At 42.4% G+C, this 17,119-nt stretch overlaps 1 protein-coding gene across 1 annotated transcript; it reads right to left on the reverse strand.

Annotated features, from left to right (window-relative positions):
• Positions 1-540: 540 nt before the first annotated feature.
• On the reverse strand, positions 541-13,186 carry LOC115197603 (G1/S-specific cyclin-D1). Its single transcript, XM_029759280.1, has 5 exons — positions 12,769-13,186; positions 10,995-11,210; positions 10,405-10,564; positions 4,736-4,881; positions 541-3,259 (listed from the first exon to the last, which is right to left on the reverse strand). Exons 1-5 carry the CDS (start codon positions 12,964-12,966, stop codon positions 3,104-3,106), a joined length of 876 nt encoding a protein of 291 aa, XP_029615140.1. The 5' UTR covers positions 12,967-13,186; the 3' UTR covers positions 541-3,103.
• Between the last annotated feature and the right edge of the window lie 3,933 nt (positions 13,187-17,119).

Below are 17,119 nucleotides of genomic sequence, written 5' to 3' on the forward strand. Positions count from 1 at the left end.
TAGGGTGGCATTTGGGATACAGTCTGGTGGTAGGAGGTTGGGGTACAGCATTGTGTAAGGAATAGGGTGGCATTTGGGATACAGTCTGGTGGTAGGAGGTTGGGGTACAGCATTGCTCTTCTCCTTCCACTGCCCTGGCCCATTCTTCACTGTTTGTCCAGCTCATGTTCACTGGCCTGTGAGAAAGGATTAGGGTTTCAGCCTTTCCATTCCTCTATACAGAACCCCCCTTCAAAAGAATTCCATGCATAACAAAATAGTATGTCCTATGTCCCTCTCCTTCCTCTCTATTGCCCCCCCCCCACCAACACATGCAAACTAGCCTGATGTCTTTTTAACAAATGTTCCCCACTAGGTAGGAATCAAAGTGAGAAAGACTTGTACAGCAGCATCATATCCATGCAATGTATTTACTTGACTTTACTCACAGAGACCAGATACGTACAGTATTTTCTTATTTTAGAGCAAAAAAAACACAATATTGGCTCAGTATGGGACACTAACATACTATAAAGACAAAAGATGCAGTAGTCTCCTGGGTCATTTTTATTTTCCATTTATTGTGCAGTAAAAACACATGATTGATAATGTCATGTCTCTGTTCGTTTCGAGCTGATGACACAAGATGGCACAATGTATATTATTTTTATCAAAATGGTGTTAAATCGCTATCAGAAAACAACCTATGGCTTAATAGGTAAAGATACCATTTACAAAAGTCCATCATATCTGTTTTCAATTTGTACAAAAGCTGTATATATATATATATATATATATATATATATATATATATATATATATATATAGGGCCATCGTCGACCTAATGGGGGATACAGGCTTCTTAACTGAAACAACTTAAAATAGGCTTATAAAGATGTAATAAAGGAATTATAACAACTTTATTACATCAGGTTGGTTATTATGGCACCAGGTTCAATCAATGCTTTCTACTAGCTCCCTGCAGGACCCATTTGGATAATGGTACTAAATCATACTTTTTTTATTATAATGTTATAACAGAACTATCATCATAGGCAAATAAAAAAGTAAAACTCAGATGAAATTAACAGATAATTGTGTCTGTGGCATGAGGTATTGTGAAGGAAACAGGAGCTCTATTTAAAAAACAATTTGAATAGAGCAGAAATCATAAAACAAGAGTTTTAAAAAATCAGATCACATACCAATACAACTACGAAAGAATGACAATATCAATAATATCATATAATTTTCTATGAGAAAATTATTTTTATTACATGGCAGTATATTGACATTTTAATAAAAATATCTACAAAGTAGCAGCAAACAATTGATAAGAAAAAAGCATTGTTTTTATTTTATTTTTAATTTCATTTAGTCGTGAAACTTTGCTGGGAATATTCCTCCATAGCAGCCTCATTATAAGGAGTGTTCACTCATTATGTTTCTGTCATTATACAATCACACACATTGATTCTGCAGTTTCCCCACATACTGTACTTCATGCCCCCCTATCACTCCCCTAGAAAACCCTTAGCAACTTCAGTTATGTCTTCCAGATTCATCCTCCACAGATCTCTAGCAACACAAAAAACACATATTTGAATTTGTGCAAAATGATATAAAAGCCTTTTAAATGATTATTTGATGACAGGGGAAAATGTAAAACATTTCGTTTTTTAATTTGAGCTTTTCCTCAACTTTCAGTACACTAAGCCAATGCAATGATTTCATAGTAATATTTTGAGTTTACTTCCACTTCGCATGCCTTTCAAAGTATTGAATGGTTTGACATATTGACATGAAATAGCCTTCTGTCATCATGATCCACACTGGCCTTGAAAATAGAATATTGTGCAATAAATAGTTGTTGTTCAAGTAACTATAAATTACAAGCTTCAGATTCAATTCAAGCAGTTAGAAAATTCCAAATCTGTCATCAACTGTCATGAGGAGAACTGATAGAAAGGTGCCTTCTTTTGAGGATGGCACCGCCATCTTTCACTGTCTTTCCTATTAAGAAAGCTTGGGTCCAGGTACTATAGCTGGATAAATAGATTAGACTTCCCCAAAACATCCTACTATGTCCTGCCTTTCCCACATAACACCCTATTTAGACATCCCAGAGGCAAGTCTGTCGTTGTTCCCAAACCATTCCATTCTTCTCAAAAATAGTCAGTAAAGAGTTATTGACCCAAAGTGCTTTTCCGATGGAATGTTTTTAGAAAGTAAGACAGAGTAACAATTCTATAAAGACTGTGGACTATGTTAGCTTACATAGAGAGAGCATACAGGACAGCTAGCTAATCATTCTGCAGCAGAATGCAATGCTGCAAGTATTCAGTACAATAGAATGTAGACTTTTTCCTGCCTACATTCTGAAGTAACTGTACCTTACTGGTTAGCTTGCTCTCTTCTGAAGGCAGTGTGTCAGCAGTTATGACAGAGGTAATCCACAGTCCTCTGACGATAATTGAAAAAGTATGCTAAACAAAATTACATTGTATATGGTTACATTCTCCATTTAAAAATAAGAGGAGGTTAGAAGACCGATTTTCTAGACAATATCTCAAAGTTGGTTAAACGTTGAGGCAAGCATGGACATACCGAACAAACCAGGCACAGCAAAACCCCTGCTCCTTTAGAAGTGGGTTTAACACACTTTAAAACGCCAATGTCATCAAACAACTTGAAACTAGCTTTTTATGTGACAAATTGCAGGTGCAGGTTCAATCTGTTGAACAAAAAGAAGACCTAGTTCATTATTCTATAGTTTGTCTATGTTGCACATACAGCACTACATCTAATTTTCTTCTCTTATTCAAGCTTGTTTTGGAACCACGCTCAATTTATGCTGCCTCAAACCAGTGACGGGACAGAGAGCAATGTAGGAATGAAGCCCTGGCTGATCCCTTACAACCCATGTTGGGAGCCAGACAAGACGTTCAGGCCAGGCCAGACCAGTCCCTGTGCTATGAGCACAGGTATGCAAGTAGGTGAGAGCGCAGTCAGCGGGGAGCGGTGCTGCTGAGACAGTGTCAATCAGCGCATCCTCTTCTCTCCCCGAAGCCCTCTCCTCCATCTATGGCCTCTCCTTGGAGTGCACCAGACAACACTGTCCCACTCAGATGTTCACATCTCTCACGTCCGTTGGCGTGCACGAGAGGTCCACCTCCTCATCCATGCTCTTGGTGTCCGTGGAAACAGTGTGTTGCTGTGCCTGACGGAGACTGGTCTCCAATAAGGACTCGATCTGTTCCTGACACGCCCGTAGACAGTCCTGCAGAGGGAGACACATCGTTAGTGATGAGATATGAACTAGCGCTAGATGGTCTCTCAGTAATGAGCGCCACTTACAGTCAGGGGCCTTTTGGCCTGCCTTCTAACAAAAATGTTCAATCAATCTGAACAATACAGATGCAGGATCTTAATTTGAGCACTCTTTTGTTGATGAGAATTTCCCTGCACTGCAGGAAATGCAAACTTGTAGTGTATTCAAGGTTTAAAAAGGCTTCTAAAGTTTGTAATTTCCACTTTCAAATTTCAGACTTGATTTGCCCTAATGTCAAATGTATCAACCCCTATAAAAAATATCCATGAATTATAATCCACAAAATAATTCACATTTCCTGTTGCTGACGTATTTTCCTGCTGTAGCAAACTGGCTCAAATTAAGATCCTACGTCTGTATACAGTATTAGAATGGTATGACAATGGTACCAATGACCACGGCTAAGGAGTCGTGGCAGCACACATAGAACCACAAGGGCAGAGATGTACTCTACTGGGAAGGGCTGTGACTATGTGAGGATTAGGAGGAAGACAATACATCCAGAACGACTGGAAACCCAATCTGCTAGCACCCATTTCTGGCCCCAAAACAATAGGAGCTAAAGCAATTCACTGGGCCAAGGATAAGAGGGCCAGACCCTCAATCAGGTGGGTGAAGGAGTTCCCCAGGGATCTCATTCTAATGATTACGGTTCTTATTACCTGGATCAAAGAGGCCTGTAGAAACTAGAGCCAGACCAGTGGAGGAAGGATTCAGAAGTTATTCTATTGCTAACAATACTAAGTTATTAACCTAAAAGAGAGGATGGCTTAAAAGTGTTTTTATTTCAAAAAAAGTAATTTGTGACATTCCTCTGAAATAATGAGAGATTCTGTATTGAATTATGACATTAGGACTGTGTCCTGTGTTCGTTATGTGAATATGCACAACAGACTTCTAGAAAAAAGTACATGCACAAAAGTGCATTTAATCATGGTGCCTCCTCTACTTTCATTTTATTTAGATGTTTTTCTCCTTTCCTTTTGGACGCCACAAGAGTTAGGCCCCTGTACCAATGACCATGGGAACAATGAGCGACAACGTTTTCATACTGTTGTCGTGTAGCTGACTTCACTCGCCTCTCATTTCCTAGCCCCTTTCAGAGACAGGGTTTATGACATGGCTACCTGCTGCTCCACATCCCGTCTCTCAGATCTCTCTCTCTCTCCTCTCTCTCCTCTCTCTCCTCTCTCTCCTCTCTTGTTCTACTGTCATCCCCTCTCCCCCACGATACCACATAGTGGAAGCAATCAGATCAATAAATGGAATCTGTGGAAGATGCATCTCAAACTGACTAAAGAGTCGGGCATAGATAAAGTATGCAAAGCTGTGCAGAATTACTACACATTTGTTATATTAGGCTCTCTTCGGAGCTATATGTTAAATTTCAATGTTTTTGCATGAGACTGGGTTGTCCTCGCATACCGGGTCACTTCTGATGACTTGGGACAGGAAGTAAGTCAGTTGCTGGGATGACATTGCATCGTCCATCTTCAGATGCAGCCCCTGCACAGCAGCCGCCACACTGCCCGCTGCGATCATTGACGGAGGGTTGGCAATGAATTTGACATCTGGTGTGGAGAGAAAAGAGAGATAGAGAGAGAGAGAGAGAGGGAGGGAGGAAGGAAGGAAGGAAGGAAGGAAGGAAGGAAGGAAGGAAGGAAGGAAGGAAGGAAGGAAGAGAGGCAACAGGTCAAATTCCTGAAGCAAGGCATTTGATCCACAAACAATTCACTAATGACCATGTTCACTGGCTGCAACGAGGCAGCTCAGGCCATTGATTATCTGAAGGGAGCCGTCGACACAGGGTGAGACAACAAGACACAGATTACAAATGTTAATAGGCCATTCTAACTAGCCACATCTTCTCCATCCACCACCCTGGCAGTGAAGGGTGAGGAGGAGGTGTGGGGGAGGAAAAGAGGTGTGAGAAGAGGTGACGGGGATGGGGGAGGAGGGAGATGGGGCAGTTTAATGTGATACAACCAGATAATGGCAAGGCAGAGGAGAGAGACCGTGCATCCAGCAGAATCAGAACAGAGGCATTCTAACGTTCTAGTGACACCATGCTGATATGTGGTAGGATGCCCTGCCTGCTACTGATGAACCATGCTGTAGGTCCCAGCCCTTATTACACCCCTGCAGCCATCATCCCTCCTCCTCTCTCCAGCCCCCTCTCTCTATGCCCCCAGCTCTGTCCTCCTCTCTCCAGCCCCCTCTCTCTGTCCTCCTCTCTCTATCCTCTCTATCTATCATCCTCTCTCTGTCCACTTAGAGAGTAACTTGGCATGCATACAGCACATTAGGTAAGATTAAAGAGCAGATAAAACATGTAATTAAAATAAGAGGAGAAACCTATTGCACTTGTTGGAATAATGATGTTGGTGATTCATTATTTATTCAGCCCAAGAGCTGCTTAATAATCACACACAGAGAAAGAAAGAGAGACATTCACCTCTAAACCCCCTCTAGCCCAAACCCCCTCTACCCACTCCACCTCCAGCCCTAACCCCCTCTACCCCACCTCCAGCCCTAACCCCTCTAACCCTCCACCTCCAGCCCAAACCCCCTCTATCCCTCTAGCCAAAACCTCCTCTTACCCCCTCCACCTCCAGCCCAAACCCAATCTACCCCCTCTAGCCAAAACACCTTTACCCCCTCCGCCTCCACCTCCATCCCAAATCCCTCTACCCCTCCACTTCCAGCCCAAACCCCATCTAACCCCTTGACCTCCAGCCCAAACCCCCTCTACCCCTCCAGCCCAAATCCCCTCTACCCCTCCACATCCAGCCCAACACACCTCTACCCCCTCCAGCCCAAACCCCATCTACCCCTCCTCCACCTCCATCCCAACCCCCCTTTACCCCCTCCAGCCCAAACCCCCTCTACCCCCAGTCCAAACTCCATTTACCCCCTCCACCTCCAGCCCAAACCCCCTCTACCCCAAGCCCAAACCGCCTCTACCCCCTCCACCTCCAGCCCAAACCCCCTCTAGCCCCTCCACCTCCAGCCCAAACCCCCTCTACCCCCTCCATCTCCAGCCCAACCCCCTTTATCCCCAGCCCTATCTCCATCTACCCCTCCACCTCTAGCTCCACCCCAAACCCCTTCTAACCCCGACCTCCAGCCCAGACACCCTCTACCCCCTTTCGCCTCCGGCCCAATCCCTCTCTACGCCCTCCACCTCCAGCCCAAACTACCTCTACCCCTCCACCTCCAGCCCAAACCCTCTCTACCCCCCTAACCTCCAGCCCAAACTACCTCTACCCCTCCACCTCCAGCCCAAAACCTCTCTACCCCCCTAACCTCCAGCCCAAACTACCTCTACCCCTCCACATTCAGCTCAAACCCTCTCTACCCCCTCCAGCTCAAACCCCCTCTATCCCCTCCAGCCAAACCCCCTCTACTCCCTGCAGCCAAACCCCCTTTCCCTCCTCTTCTCCACAGCCTCACAATGCAATAAATCACCCTTCAACTAGCTCTGCTGGCACACCTCTCTGGAAAGATCACGTCTCACTTCCTATTTTTAAGTGGTTAGAGAGACAATGCATCCACTCCAGGCAGGGTTGCACACACACACACACACACACACACACACACACACACACACACACACACACAGAGAGGGGCTCCTTGGGCGAGGCACATTGTGTGAAACAACAGGTCTAATCACCAGGCGCAAACCATTAATTTGACCATATTAATTAGGGGGCCTCCCAGTCTAGGAGACAAGCCCCCTTTAAACCCACCAACCCATGCAAAGAGTATGGGGCATCACTGTGACTGAGCTCCCATTACAAGAGCCTGCACCACAAAGAGCTTAGACACAAGAATTGAGGTAGAGAGCTGTCAGATTAATTGAACTTTACACTGGCATAAAGGCAAGAGAGAGCCATTATCTGGGCCCATATCTTCACTAGATCTACCCAACCATAACCTCACTAGATCTACCCAATCATATCTTCACTAAATCTACCCAATCATATCTTCACTAAATCTACCCAATCATGTCTTCACTAAATCTACCCAATCATATCCTCACTAGATCCAATTTGTAAGTCGCTCTGGATAAGAGCGTCTGCTAAATGATGTAAATGTAAATCTAACCAATCATATCCTCACTAAATCTACCCAATCATAGGCTCCCCTAAAAGAGAAAGGAACTAAATGCATGAAAGCCTTTAGATTAAATGTAGGAATGCCAGCCGGTAGCCGCCCTTAAGGAACTATATAAACAAGAGACTCCACAGTCTCATAAAAAAGGAGATATAAAAAGGGGATCATCTCTTCTATGGTGGCAAGATGAAGGAAGTACAGTTAATGCATTTCAGAGGTATTTCACAGGGGTGTGTCAAAGCCTATCGAAACACCTTTGACAACAACAATTTGGCAGCAGTTCAAAACTACACTGAACAAGAATATAAACACAACAGGTAAAGTGTTGGTCCCATGTTTCATGAGCTGAAATAAAAGTTCCCAGAAATGTTCCATAATCACAAAAAGCTTATTTCTCTCAAATGTTGTGCACAAATTTGTTTACATCCCTGTTAGTGAGCATTTCTCCTTTGCCAAGATAATCCATCCACCTGACAGGTGTGGAATATCAAGAAGCTGATTAAACAGCATTAACATTACACAGGTGCACCTTGTGCTGGGGACAATAAAAGGCCACTCTAAAATGTGCACTTTGTCACACAACACAATGCCACAGATGTCTCAAGTTTTGCGGGAGCGTGCAATTGGCAGGAATGTCCACCAGAGCTGTTGCCAGAGAATTGAATGTTCATTTCTCTACCATAAGCCGCCTCCACGTCGTTTTAGAGAATTTGGCAGCACGTCCAACTGGCCTCACAACTGCAGACCACGTGTATGGCGTTGTGTGGGCAAGCGGTTTGCTGATGTTAACGTTGTGAACAGAGTGCCCCATCATGGCAATGGGGTTATGGTAGGGCAGGCATAAGCTAGAGACAATGAACACAATTGCATTTGATCAATGGCAATTTGAATGTACAGAGATACTGTGAAGAGATCCTGAGGCCCATTGCCATGCCATTCATCTGTCGCCATCACCTCATGTTTCAGCATGATAATGCACAGCCCCATGTCGCAAGGATCTGTACACAATTCCTGGAAGCTGAAAATGTTCCAGTGGCCTGCATACTGACCAGACATGTCTTTCATTGAGCATGTTTGGGATGCTCTGGATCGACGTGTGCGACAGCGTGTTCCAGTTCCGGCCAATATCCAGCGACTTCGCACAGCCATTGAAGAGGAGTGGGGCAATATTTAACAGGCCACAATTAACAGCCTGATCAACTCTATGCAAAGATGTGTCGTGCTGCATGAGGCAAATGGTGGTCACACCAGATACTGACTGGTTTTCTGATCCATGCCGTACTTTTTTTTATGTATCTTTGACCAACAGATGCACATCTGTATTCCCAGTCTTGTGAAATCCATAGATTAGGGCCCAATTAATTTATTTCCTTATATGAAATGTAACTTAGTAAAATCTTTGAAATTGTTGCATGTTGCACTTATATTTTTGTTCAGAATAGTTAATAATAAAGTATTACTCATCACAAATAGCACATACAGGATCTACAACATGCTTTCACACTCTCTAGTCTTCCACTCCCTACCCCCGCCACCTCCAGCCCAAACCCCCTCTACCCCTCCACCTCCAAACCCCTTTACCCCCTCCACCTCCAGCCTAAACCCCCTCTACCCCTCCACCTCCAGCCCAAACCCCCCGCCACCTCCAGCCCAAACCCCCTCTACCTCCAGCCCAAACCCCCTTTACGCCCCTCCACCTCCAGCCTAAACCCCCTCTACCCCTCCACCCCAAACCCCCTTTACCCCCCTCCACCTCCAGCCCAAACCCCCCGCAACCTCCAGCCAAAACCCCCTCTACCTCCAGCCCAAACCCCCTTTACCCCCCTCCACCTGCAGCCTAAACCCCCTCTACCCCTGCACCCCTGCACCCCCTTTACCCCCCTCCACCCTAAACCCCCTCTACCCCTCCACCTCCAGCCCAAACCCCCTTTACCCCCTCCAGCCCAAACCCCCTTTTCCCCCTCCACCTCCAGCCTAAACCCCCTCTACCCCTCCAACCCAAACCCCCTTTACCCCCCTCCACCTCCAGCCCAAACCCCCTCTACCCCTCCACCTCCAGCCCAAACCCCCTTTACCCCCCTCCACCTCCAGCCTAAAACCCCTCTACCCCTCCACCTCCAGCCCAAACCACCTTCAGGCCAATTCATTCAATCTCCTAAATGAAGCAGTAACTTCAAACAGCACCTTGAGTTTCCCCCTGACCTACCACAGGGCAAAATAGTTTCCTCTAGCACAAATCCACTTTTGTTGAGGGAAGGAGGAGGTACAGGTTTGAAACCTACAGAGCAGGTATTCTCCTCAGTATCATCTTGGTTAAAACTCTGCCTGCAAATGGAGAGCAGTCTTCCATTGTGCAGGCCTATGACAGAGCTTAAAGGATTTCTACACAGTGGAAAATGGAAAGTGCAACAGCAGCTAAGTCTAAGTATCTCCCTGAAGTATTTGCCCTACTGATCAGACATAAGGAGAAGACAATATATATGTAACTCACAGCTTTCACTATGGGATTGATCACGCCATTGACAAATATCAATGTAACTGCTTACCTTAAAAACCCATCTTTAGTACCACACAGACAGTATATCTATAACCCAGCTGGATATGTAGGCCTACAACATCCCTCTAAATCAGCAGCACTAAACAACAACAGCAAGAGCACAGCAGAGCAGTCAGCAGTATACAGATGTAGGATCTTAATGTGACAAAGTTTGCTACAGCAGGAAAGTAATCCTGCAGTCACAGGAAATCTGAATTATTATGTGGATTATAACTAATGGATGTTTTTGTAAGGAAAAATCAAGTCTGAAATGTCTAAATGGAAATTACAAACTTCAGAAGCCTTTAAAACCTCAAATACACTACAAGTTTTAAATGTCCTGCATTGCAGGAAAGTTCTAATGCAACAGGGTGATCAAATTAAGGTCCTACATCTGTAACAACAGACAGGCAGGTGGTGGTGGAGCTCCCATCATGCATACCTGTAGCACAGAGGGCCACAAAGGTCTGGGCATGCTTGCGCAGGATTTGCTGGGTGTCCTGATGGATGGGTAGTTTGGAGAGGAAATGGTCTATGAAATCGTGCGGAGTCACTGAGGCTAGATCCCATTTCAGTTTGTTCAATACTAGTAGTTCCATTTGCTGTAGATAAGAGAGAGAGGGAGAGAGAGAGAGAGAGAGAGAGAGAGAGAGAGAGAGAGAGAGAGAGAGAGAGAGAGAGAGAATAACCTGTAGTAGGACACTGTGCAAGGGTTCAAGACACCAACACACCACTAGAGGGGGTATGCACCACACAGGCCTACGCTCTGCCACTGTGCCAATGACTTATCATAACAATCATTGATACAGTATGTTATGGGAATTAGATTTGAGAATTTAATTCAGAATTTGAGTTATTTTCTCATTTTAAATGATTGATCTCCCAAAGTTAACCATGGCTATACGGAATATAATGAACACATCAATTATAGTTATGATTATAGGCATACACTATACTATATTATACAAAAGCTTCTTAACAGAATCTACATTGGTTACAACTAATGAGAACATGATGAGGAAGTCAAATTACCAGCAAATCGATTGGTCGGATGGAATTGTCAGTGTATATGCACAACTTCTCTGCGGTTAGAGGAATGGTCTCCTTCATTTTAGACGCCAGAAACATGCAGGTAGCTCCCAATAATTGTAGTCGGGTCTTCTTTGTCGGTTCAACAGACAAATATCTGTCCAAAAAATTCATAGCGAGGGGAAAAACCTCCTCTTCGCATTTCTGTTCCTCACACACCTGTGATCAAAAACCAAAAGAAAAATAGGTTACATATCCAGTCTATACCTGAATAGGCATATATATATATATATATATAGTACAAAGTAGTGGTGGGCACCAATATTGATTTTCAGTATTATATCAATATGAGCAAGGCATATCATGATATTGGTTTATTCTCCCTGTTAATCTACACTGTTCTGTAAAATAAGAGCATACATGACTGTTCCTGCATGCAAAACAAATCATAGGATTTAAGCATACTTTAATGACCTGCTGATGGGCCAACAACTGTGGATGGGATCCCCTTGTTTTCAAACTGGTTGGGTGGCTTTAGGCTACCAGAACATTTACACCAGAGCCAATGGGCAATCCGAAAGCAGTTGTATGAACTGTACTTTCTACAAACCGATATGATATCAATATCAAATCGAAAAATGCAACTGAGATTTTACATATCGGTGACCATCACAAAGTCATCTTAAAGAACAAACAATAACATGCATGCATATAAGTGCATATTATGTGACCGTAAATGCAGATGTAAGACCTTTTGGATTCATCTACAACATTTTGACATACATTTTATTTCACTCGTGGACACAAAGGTGGCCTCAAGGCAAGCACATGGCGTAGAAAGCAATTGTAGTTCGTCATATTTTCAAAAAATATTTTTTAATATTTGAAAATGGTTTTAGCATGTAACAATTGAATGTAAACAGTCCAAGAAGTATACTTCATTGGACAGAAGTGTCTTACTCCGAATAGCTAAAATAATACTGGTCAAAAATAACTTTTTGGTAAGCCACTAAATTGGACAAGGAGCATGCGCCCACATCTCATTACAGCATGCAACTTTAGAAATTAATAAAAAGTATATTCGTCCACATCACGAGAACATTTTTATCATGTAAATTTTAAGCAATGTCTCTTCTTTCATTATATGACACTTTCATTGCATTCTCTCAAAAGGGATCGAAGCTATTAACCATATTCAGACTAGAGTCGACCTTTGCAACTCCCACATCCACGTTGATGGTTCAGTTGTAAGTTTGCTTTATCAAGTTGTAACTTAACAATGTAAACATAGCTCCAAATGCATATGAGTTCAATTAGCCTACTATATCGAAAACATCAGTGACAAAGTGCTATAAACCACAAGAAAACAAAGATGGCGCATTTTGGCACTTGTGACTGCATACGTGTACATTGACTTTAATTTATTGAATTATGAAACTAAATTGTTCGTTCCCTTGAATACATAATATAAGGGAATATTTGACGTCATTTGCACCATGTATCTGGTAAAATTAGGCTCAATGAGTCTCACAGACAATCTCTTAATGTAATCCAAAGGATAAACTGGGTGAATAACTAGGTCTAATGTAATAAACACATTTTAAAGGTAGGCCTATAGAAGACGTTGACCAACACAGGACAAGTAATCTTTATAGACGCATGTTAGTAGCGTATGTTGCCTATTATTATTCCAAAGGGCATATAGGCATATATACCTATGATATGTTTCAGTGAATGGAATGTTATGTATCTGTTAGAAAGTGTTTAGTGCACAAACCTCTAGCATCCATGTAGAAACAATTCTCCTCATGCAAGGTACAATCTCTTTCTGTACACATTTGAAGTAGTTCGTTGCTGGGAGATAATTGTCTTCAGCTTTTAGCATGGTCTGCAAAACTCTATCGTTGAGCAGGTTCGAGTCTTGGTAAGCTCTCCGGATGGTCTCCACTTCACAGCACAGCAACTGGTGTTCCATTCCTTCGGCTTCGGCAGTCGCTCGAGCAATGAGAGAGACAGAGAGAGACTGATAGAGAAACTGATTGATTGCTTCCCCCAAAAGTTCCGTGGATGTTGCTCTGCTCTGTCTGCTGCGACTGCTGTGTCGAAGCTCTCAGTAGGCGACCCAACTCTGCTCTCCTCAATAAACTCCCCTCCCCTCGACGCACTTGGTCAATGACGTGCCTGTTGTTATTAGAGAGCAGATTAAAGGAAGGCGGCGTCCACCATGAGAGATAGAGAGAGAGACAGAGAGAGAGAATTCGACATACCAATTAGGATCTGGCAAAAAAAATACTTGAATCAGTTAAAGAACCCATTGCCCTTTATGGTTGTGAGGTCTGGGGTCCGCTCACCAACCAATAATTCACAAAATGGGACAAACACCAAATTGAGACTCTGCATGCAGAATTCTGCAAAAATATCCTCAGTGTATTATGTAAAACACCAAATAATGCATGCAGAACAGAATTAGGCCGATACCCGCTAATTATAATAAGCCAGAAAAGAGCCGTTAAATTCTACAACCATCTGAAAGGAAGCAATTCCAAAACCCCCCATAACAAAGCCATAGCCTACTGTACAGAGAGATGAACCTGGAGAAGAGCCCCCTAAGCAAGCTGGTCCTGGGGCTCTGTTCACAAACACAAACAGACCCCACAGAGCCCCAGGACAGCAACACATTTAGACCCAACCAAATCCTGAGAAAACAAAAAGATAATTACTTGACACATTGGAAATAATTTACAAAAAAACGGAGCAAACTAGAATGCTATGTGGCCCTAAACAGAGAGTACACAGTGGCAGAATACCTGATCACTGTGACTGACCCAAAATTAAGGAAATATTTGACTATGTACAGACTGAGTGAGCATAGCCGTGCTATTGAGAAAGGCAGACCTGGCTCTCAAGAGAAGACAGGCTATGTGCACACTGCCCACAAAATGAGGTGGAAACTGAGCTGCAATTCCTAACCTCCTGCCAAATGTATGACCATATTAGAGACACAAATTTCCCTCAGATTACACAGACCCACAAAGAATTCGAAAACAAATCCAATTTTGATAAACTCACACATCTACTGGGTGAAATACCACAGTGTGCAGTCACAGCAGCAAGATTTGTGACCTGTTGCCACAAGAAAAGGCCAACCAGTGAAGAACAAACACCATTGTAAATAAAACCCATATTTATGTTTATTTATTTTCCCTTTTGATCTTGAACTATTTGCACATCGTTATATAGACACTGTATGTAGACATAATAATACATTTGAAATGTCTTTATTCTTTTGGAACATTTGTGAGTGTAATGTTTATAATCTATTTCACTTGCTTTGGCAATGTAAACATATGTTTATCATGCCAATAAAGCTCTTTAAATTGACAATTGAGACAGACAGCAGGAGCGAGACCCCACAAAAAAGCCGCCTTAGAGAAGAGGGCAAGTTTTAGAACGCATGAGCTCAGTCCTTTCGCATCGCAGCCAGAACATTGCGTGGGCTATTGGAAGTGGGAGGTCTCAGGTCCGATCTGGAGGCAGTAGTCTAAGCGAGGGTATGATTGCAGCTACTGAGGGGTACCAAAAAGGGGAAGCAGAGATGCTCGGTGACAGGACTGGAGGACCTGGTTCAGTCACTTTGACGTTATGGGGTATTGTGTGTAGATGGGTGAGAAATCTATTTAATCAATTTTGATATCAGGCTGAAACACAATAAAATGTGGAATAAGTCAAGGGGTAAGAATACTTGCTGAAGCCACTGTATTTTGGGTTCTGATGGGGTATGACAGTTGTACTAAGCTTATGGGGCATTTATAAGTCATATTCTTCAAGAATCAATGGGTATTTACTGTATAATGAATCTTTAAATCCCAAAATGGATTTAACATCTAAGGATTCTAGCTTTATAAGCATGTATTAATAAATACTGCTCTGACTTCTCTTGCAACTTGTTCACAATAGGCCTATAGCCTACACTACTTGTAACTAGGATTTGAGTGAATCTGAAAAGCGTAGCTGGGTTTAGCTTTCTAGGCTTTACGTCCAATGATATAGACATTACAGTTTAACCAATTCAAAGATGCAGCACTCATGGATTTTAGTTGCTATGAAGGGTCGCTGCTTGAGTATAGTAGCAGCATGGAACATTCCAATCATTCCTCTCTCAGCTCTGCACAAGCCGTAAAACTCATATGAGAACCGCATAAATAATATCTAATAAATAGACTAGGCTTACTACAGATGTAGGATCTTAATTTGAGCCAATTTGCTATAATCCTGCAGCAACAGGAAATGTGAATTATTATGTGGATTATAATTGATGGACATTTTGTTGTAGGGGTTGATACATTTTTCGTAAGGGAAAATCAAGCCTGAAATTTCAGTGTAAATTACAAACTTCAGAAGCCTTTTTAAACCTCAGATACACTAAAAGATTTTAAAGTTTCTCCTGCAACAGGGTGATCAAATTAAGATCCAACATCTGTAGGCTAAATGGCAATAATCAGGACTAAACAAACTAAATGAAACAAAATATGTTTTCCCTTTTAGTCTGATAATTATAGTAAAAAAAACATTTTTAGTCTGCGAATTACTGTAAAACAATCCCTTTCAGTCTGATAATTACTGTAAAACAATCCCTTTCAGTCTGATAATTACCGTAAAACAATCCCTTTCAGTCTGATCATTACTGTTAAACAATCCCTTTCAGTCTGATAATTACTGTAAAACAATCCCTTTCAGTCTGATCATTACTGTTAAACAATCCCTTTCAGTCTGATAATTACTGTAAAACAATCCCTTTCAGTCTGATCATTACTGTAAAACAATCCCTTTCAGTCTGATAATTACTGTAAAACAATGCCTTTCAGTCTGATCATTACTGTTAAACAATCCATTTCAGTCTGATAATTACTGTAAAACAATCCCTTTCAGTCTGATAATTACTGAAAACAATCCCTTTCAGTCTGATAATTACTGTAAAACAATCCCTTTCAGTCTGATAATTACTGTTAAACAATCCCTTTCAGTCTGATCATTACTGTAAAACAATCCCTTTCAGTCTGATAATTACTGTAAAACAATCCCTTTCAGTCTGATAATTACTGTAAAACAATCCCTTTCAGTCTGATAATTACTGTTAAACAATCCCTTTCAGTCTGATAATTACTGAAAACAATCCCTTTCAGTCTGATAATTACTGTTAAACAATCCCTTTTATTCTTAGAATTAATGTAAAACAATCCATAGTTCACTTCCACACAGCACTTTGTGTTCTCAGATCATGTATTGTGAATACATAACAAACCTTTGAGTATTCATACTAATATATTGTAAAAAATAAATATTTCCTTACAGTGTAACATGTCTGTGTGGTATAAGAAGAAAGGGAAAACGCACGCATGCACGACAACGCACACACACACACACACACACACACACACACACACACACCTCTTATATAATTGTCCTCTGCTAAGCTTGCATCAGGGGTAGACAGAGGGATTCATTCCTCCCGTTGGTCTGATCAGGGGAATAATACAATAGAAAGAGCAATACTGTATACTTCACTTATTTCACAGTGACTTTCTGGTCCATTGCCACGTATGAGCAACAGAGGAGGTATGTGAGTGTGTGCCAAAGCCTGGCCCAGCCCTGTGTAGGAAGGCTTCAGTTCCAGGAGAGCAGAGTGGGAGAGGTGGAGGTGATGGGAAGGCGAGGGCAGTTTAGTTTTCCCACGGCCCTCTGCTCTCTTCCTCTGTGCCATACACCTGTAGGTGTGCTTGAGGAATAGCTACTCATTAGCTGCCAGTGGGGCTGGCTCTTTTTAGTTGCCATGGATTATCAAAACAAACTAATTCATGGATGAATGAATGAGATAGGTAAAGGTTGCCATTCATGGTAAGTAACAACCCCTCTCACTTTTTACCCACACTGACTGTGAGTCACACCTACTGTAGCTTTATAGTTGTGTCAGCAATCTATTTGACATGTCAATTTGACATTGTAGATACAAATGCCAAAATATTTTACTAAAGTTAATCAAAAGAAAAATTAAGAACAAGTAACAGCAAGCATACATACCGGCGTCAGCTAGCCTACCGGTTAGAGAGGCGAGCCGACAACCAGAGGGT

Source organism: Salmo trutta, chromosome 7 (genome assembly GCF_901001165.1).
Source record: "Salmo trutta chromosome 7, fSalTru1.1, whole genome shotgun sequence".
NCBI lineage: Eukaryota > Metazoa > Chordata > Actinopteri > Salmoniformes > Salmonidae > Salmo > Salmo trutta.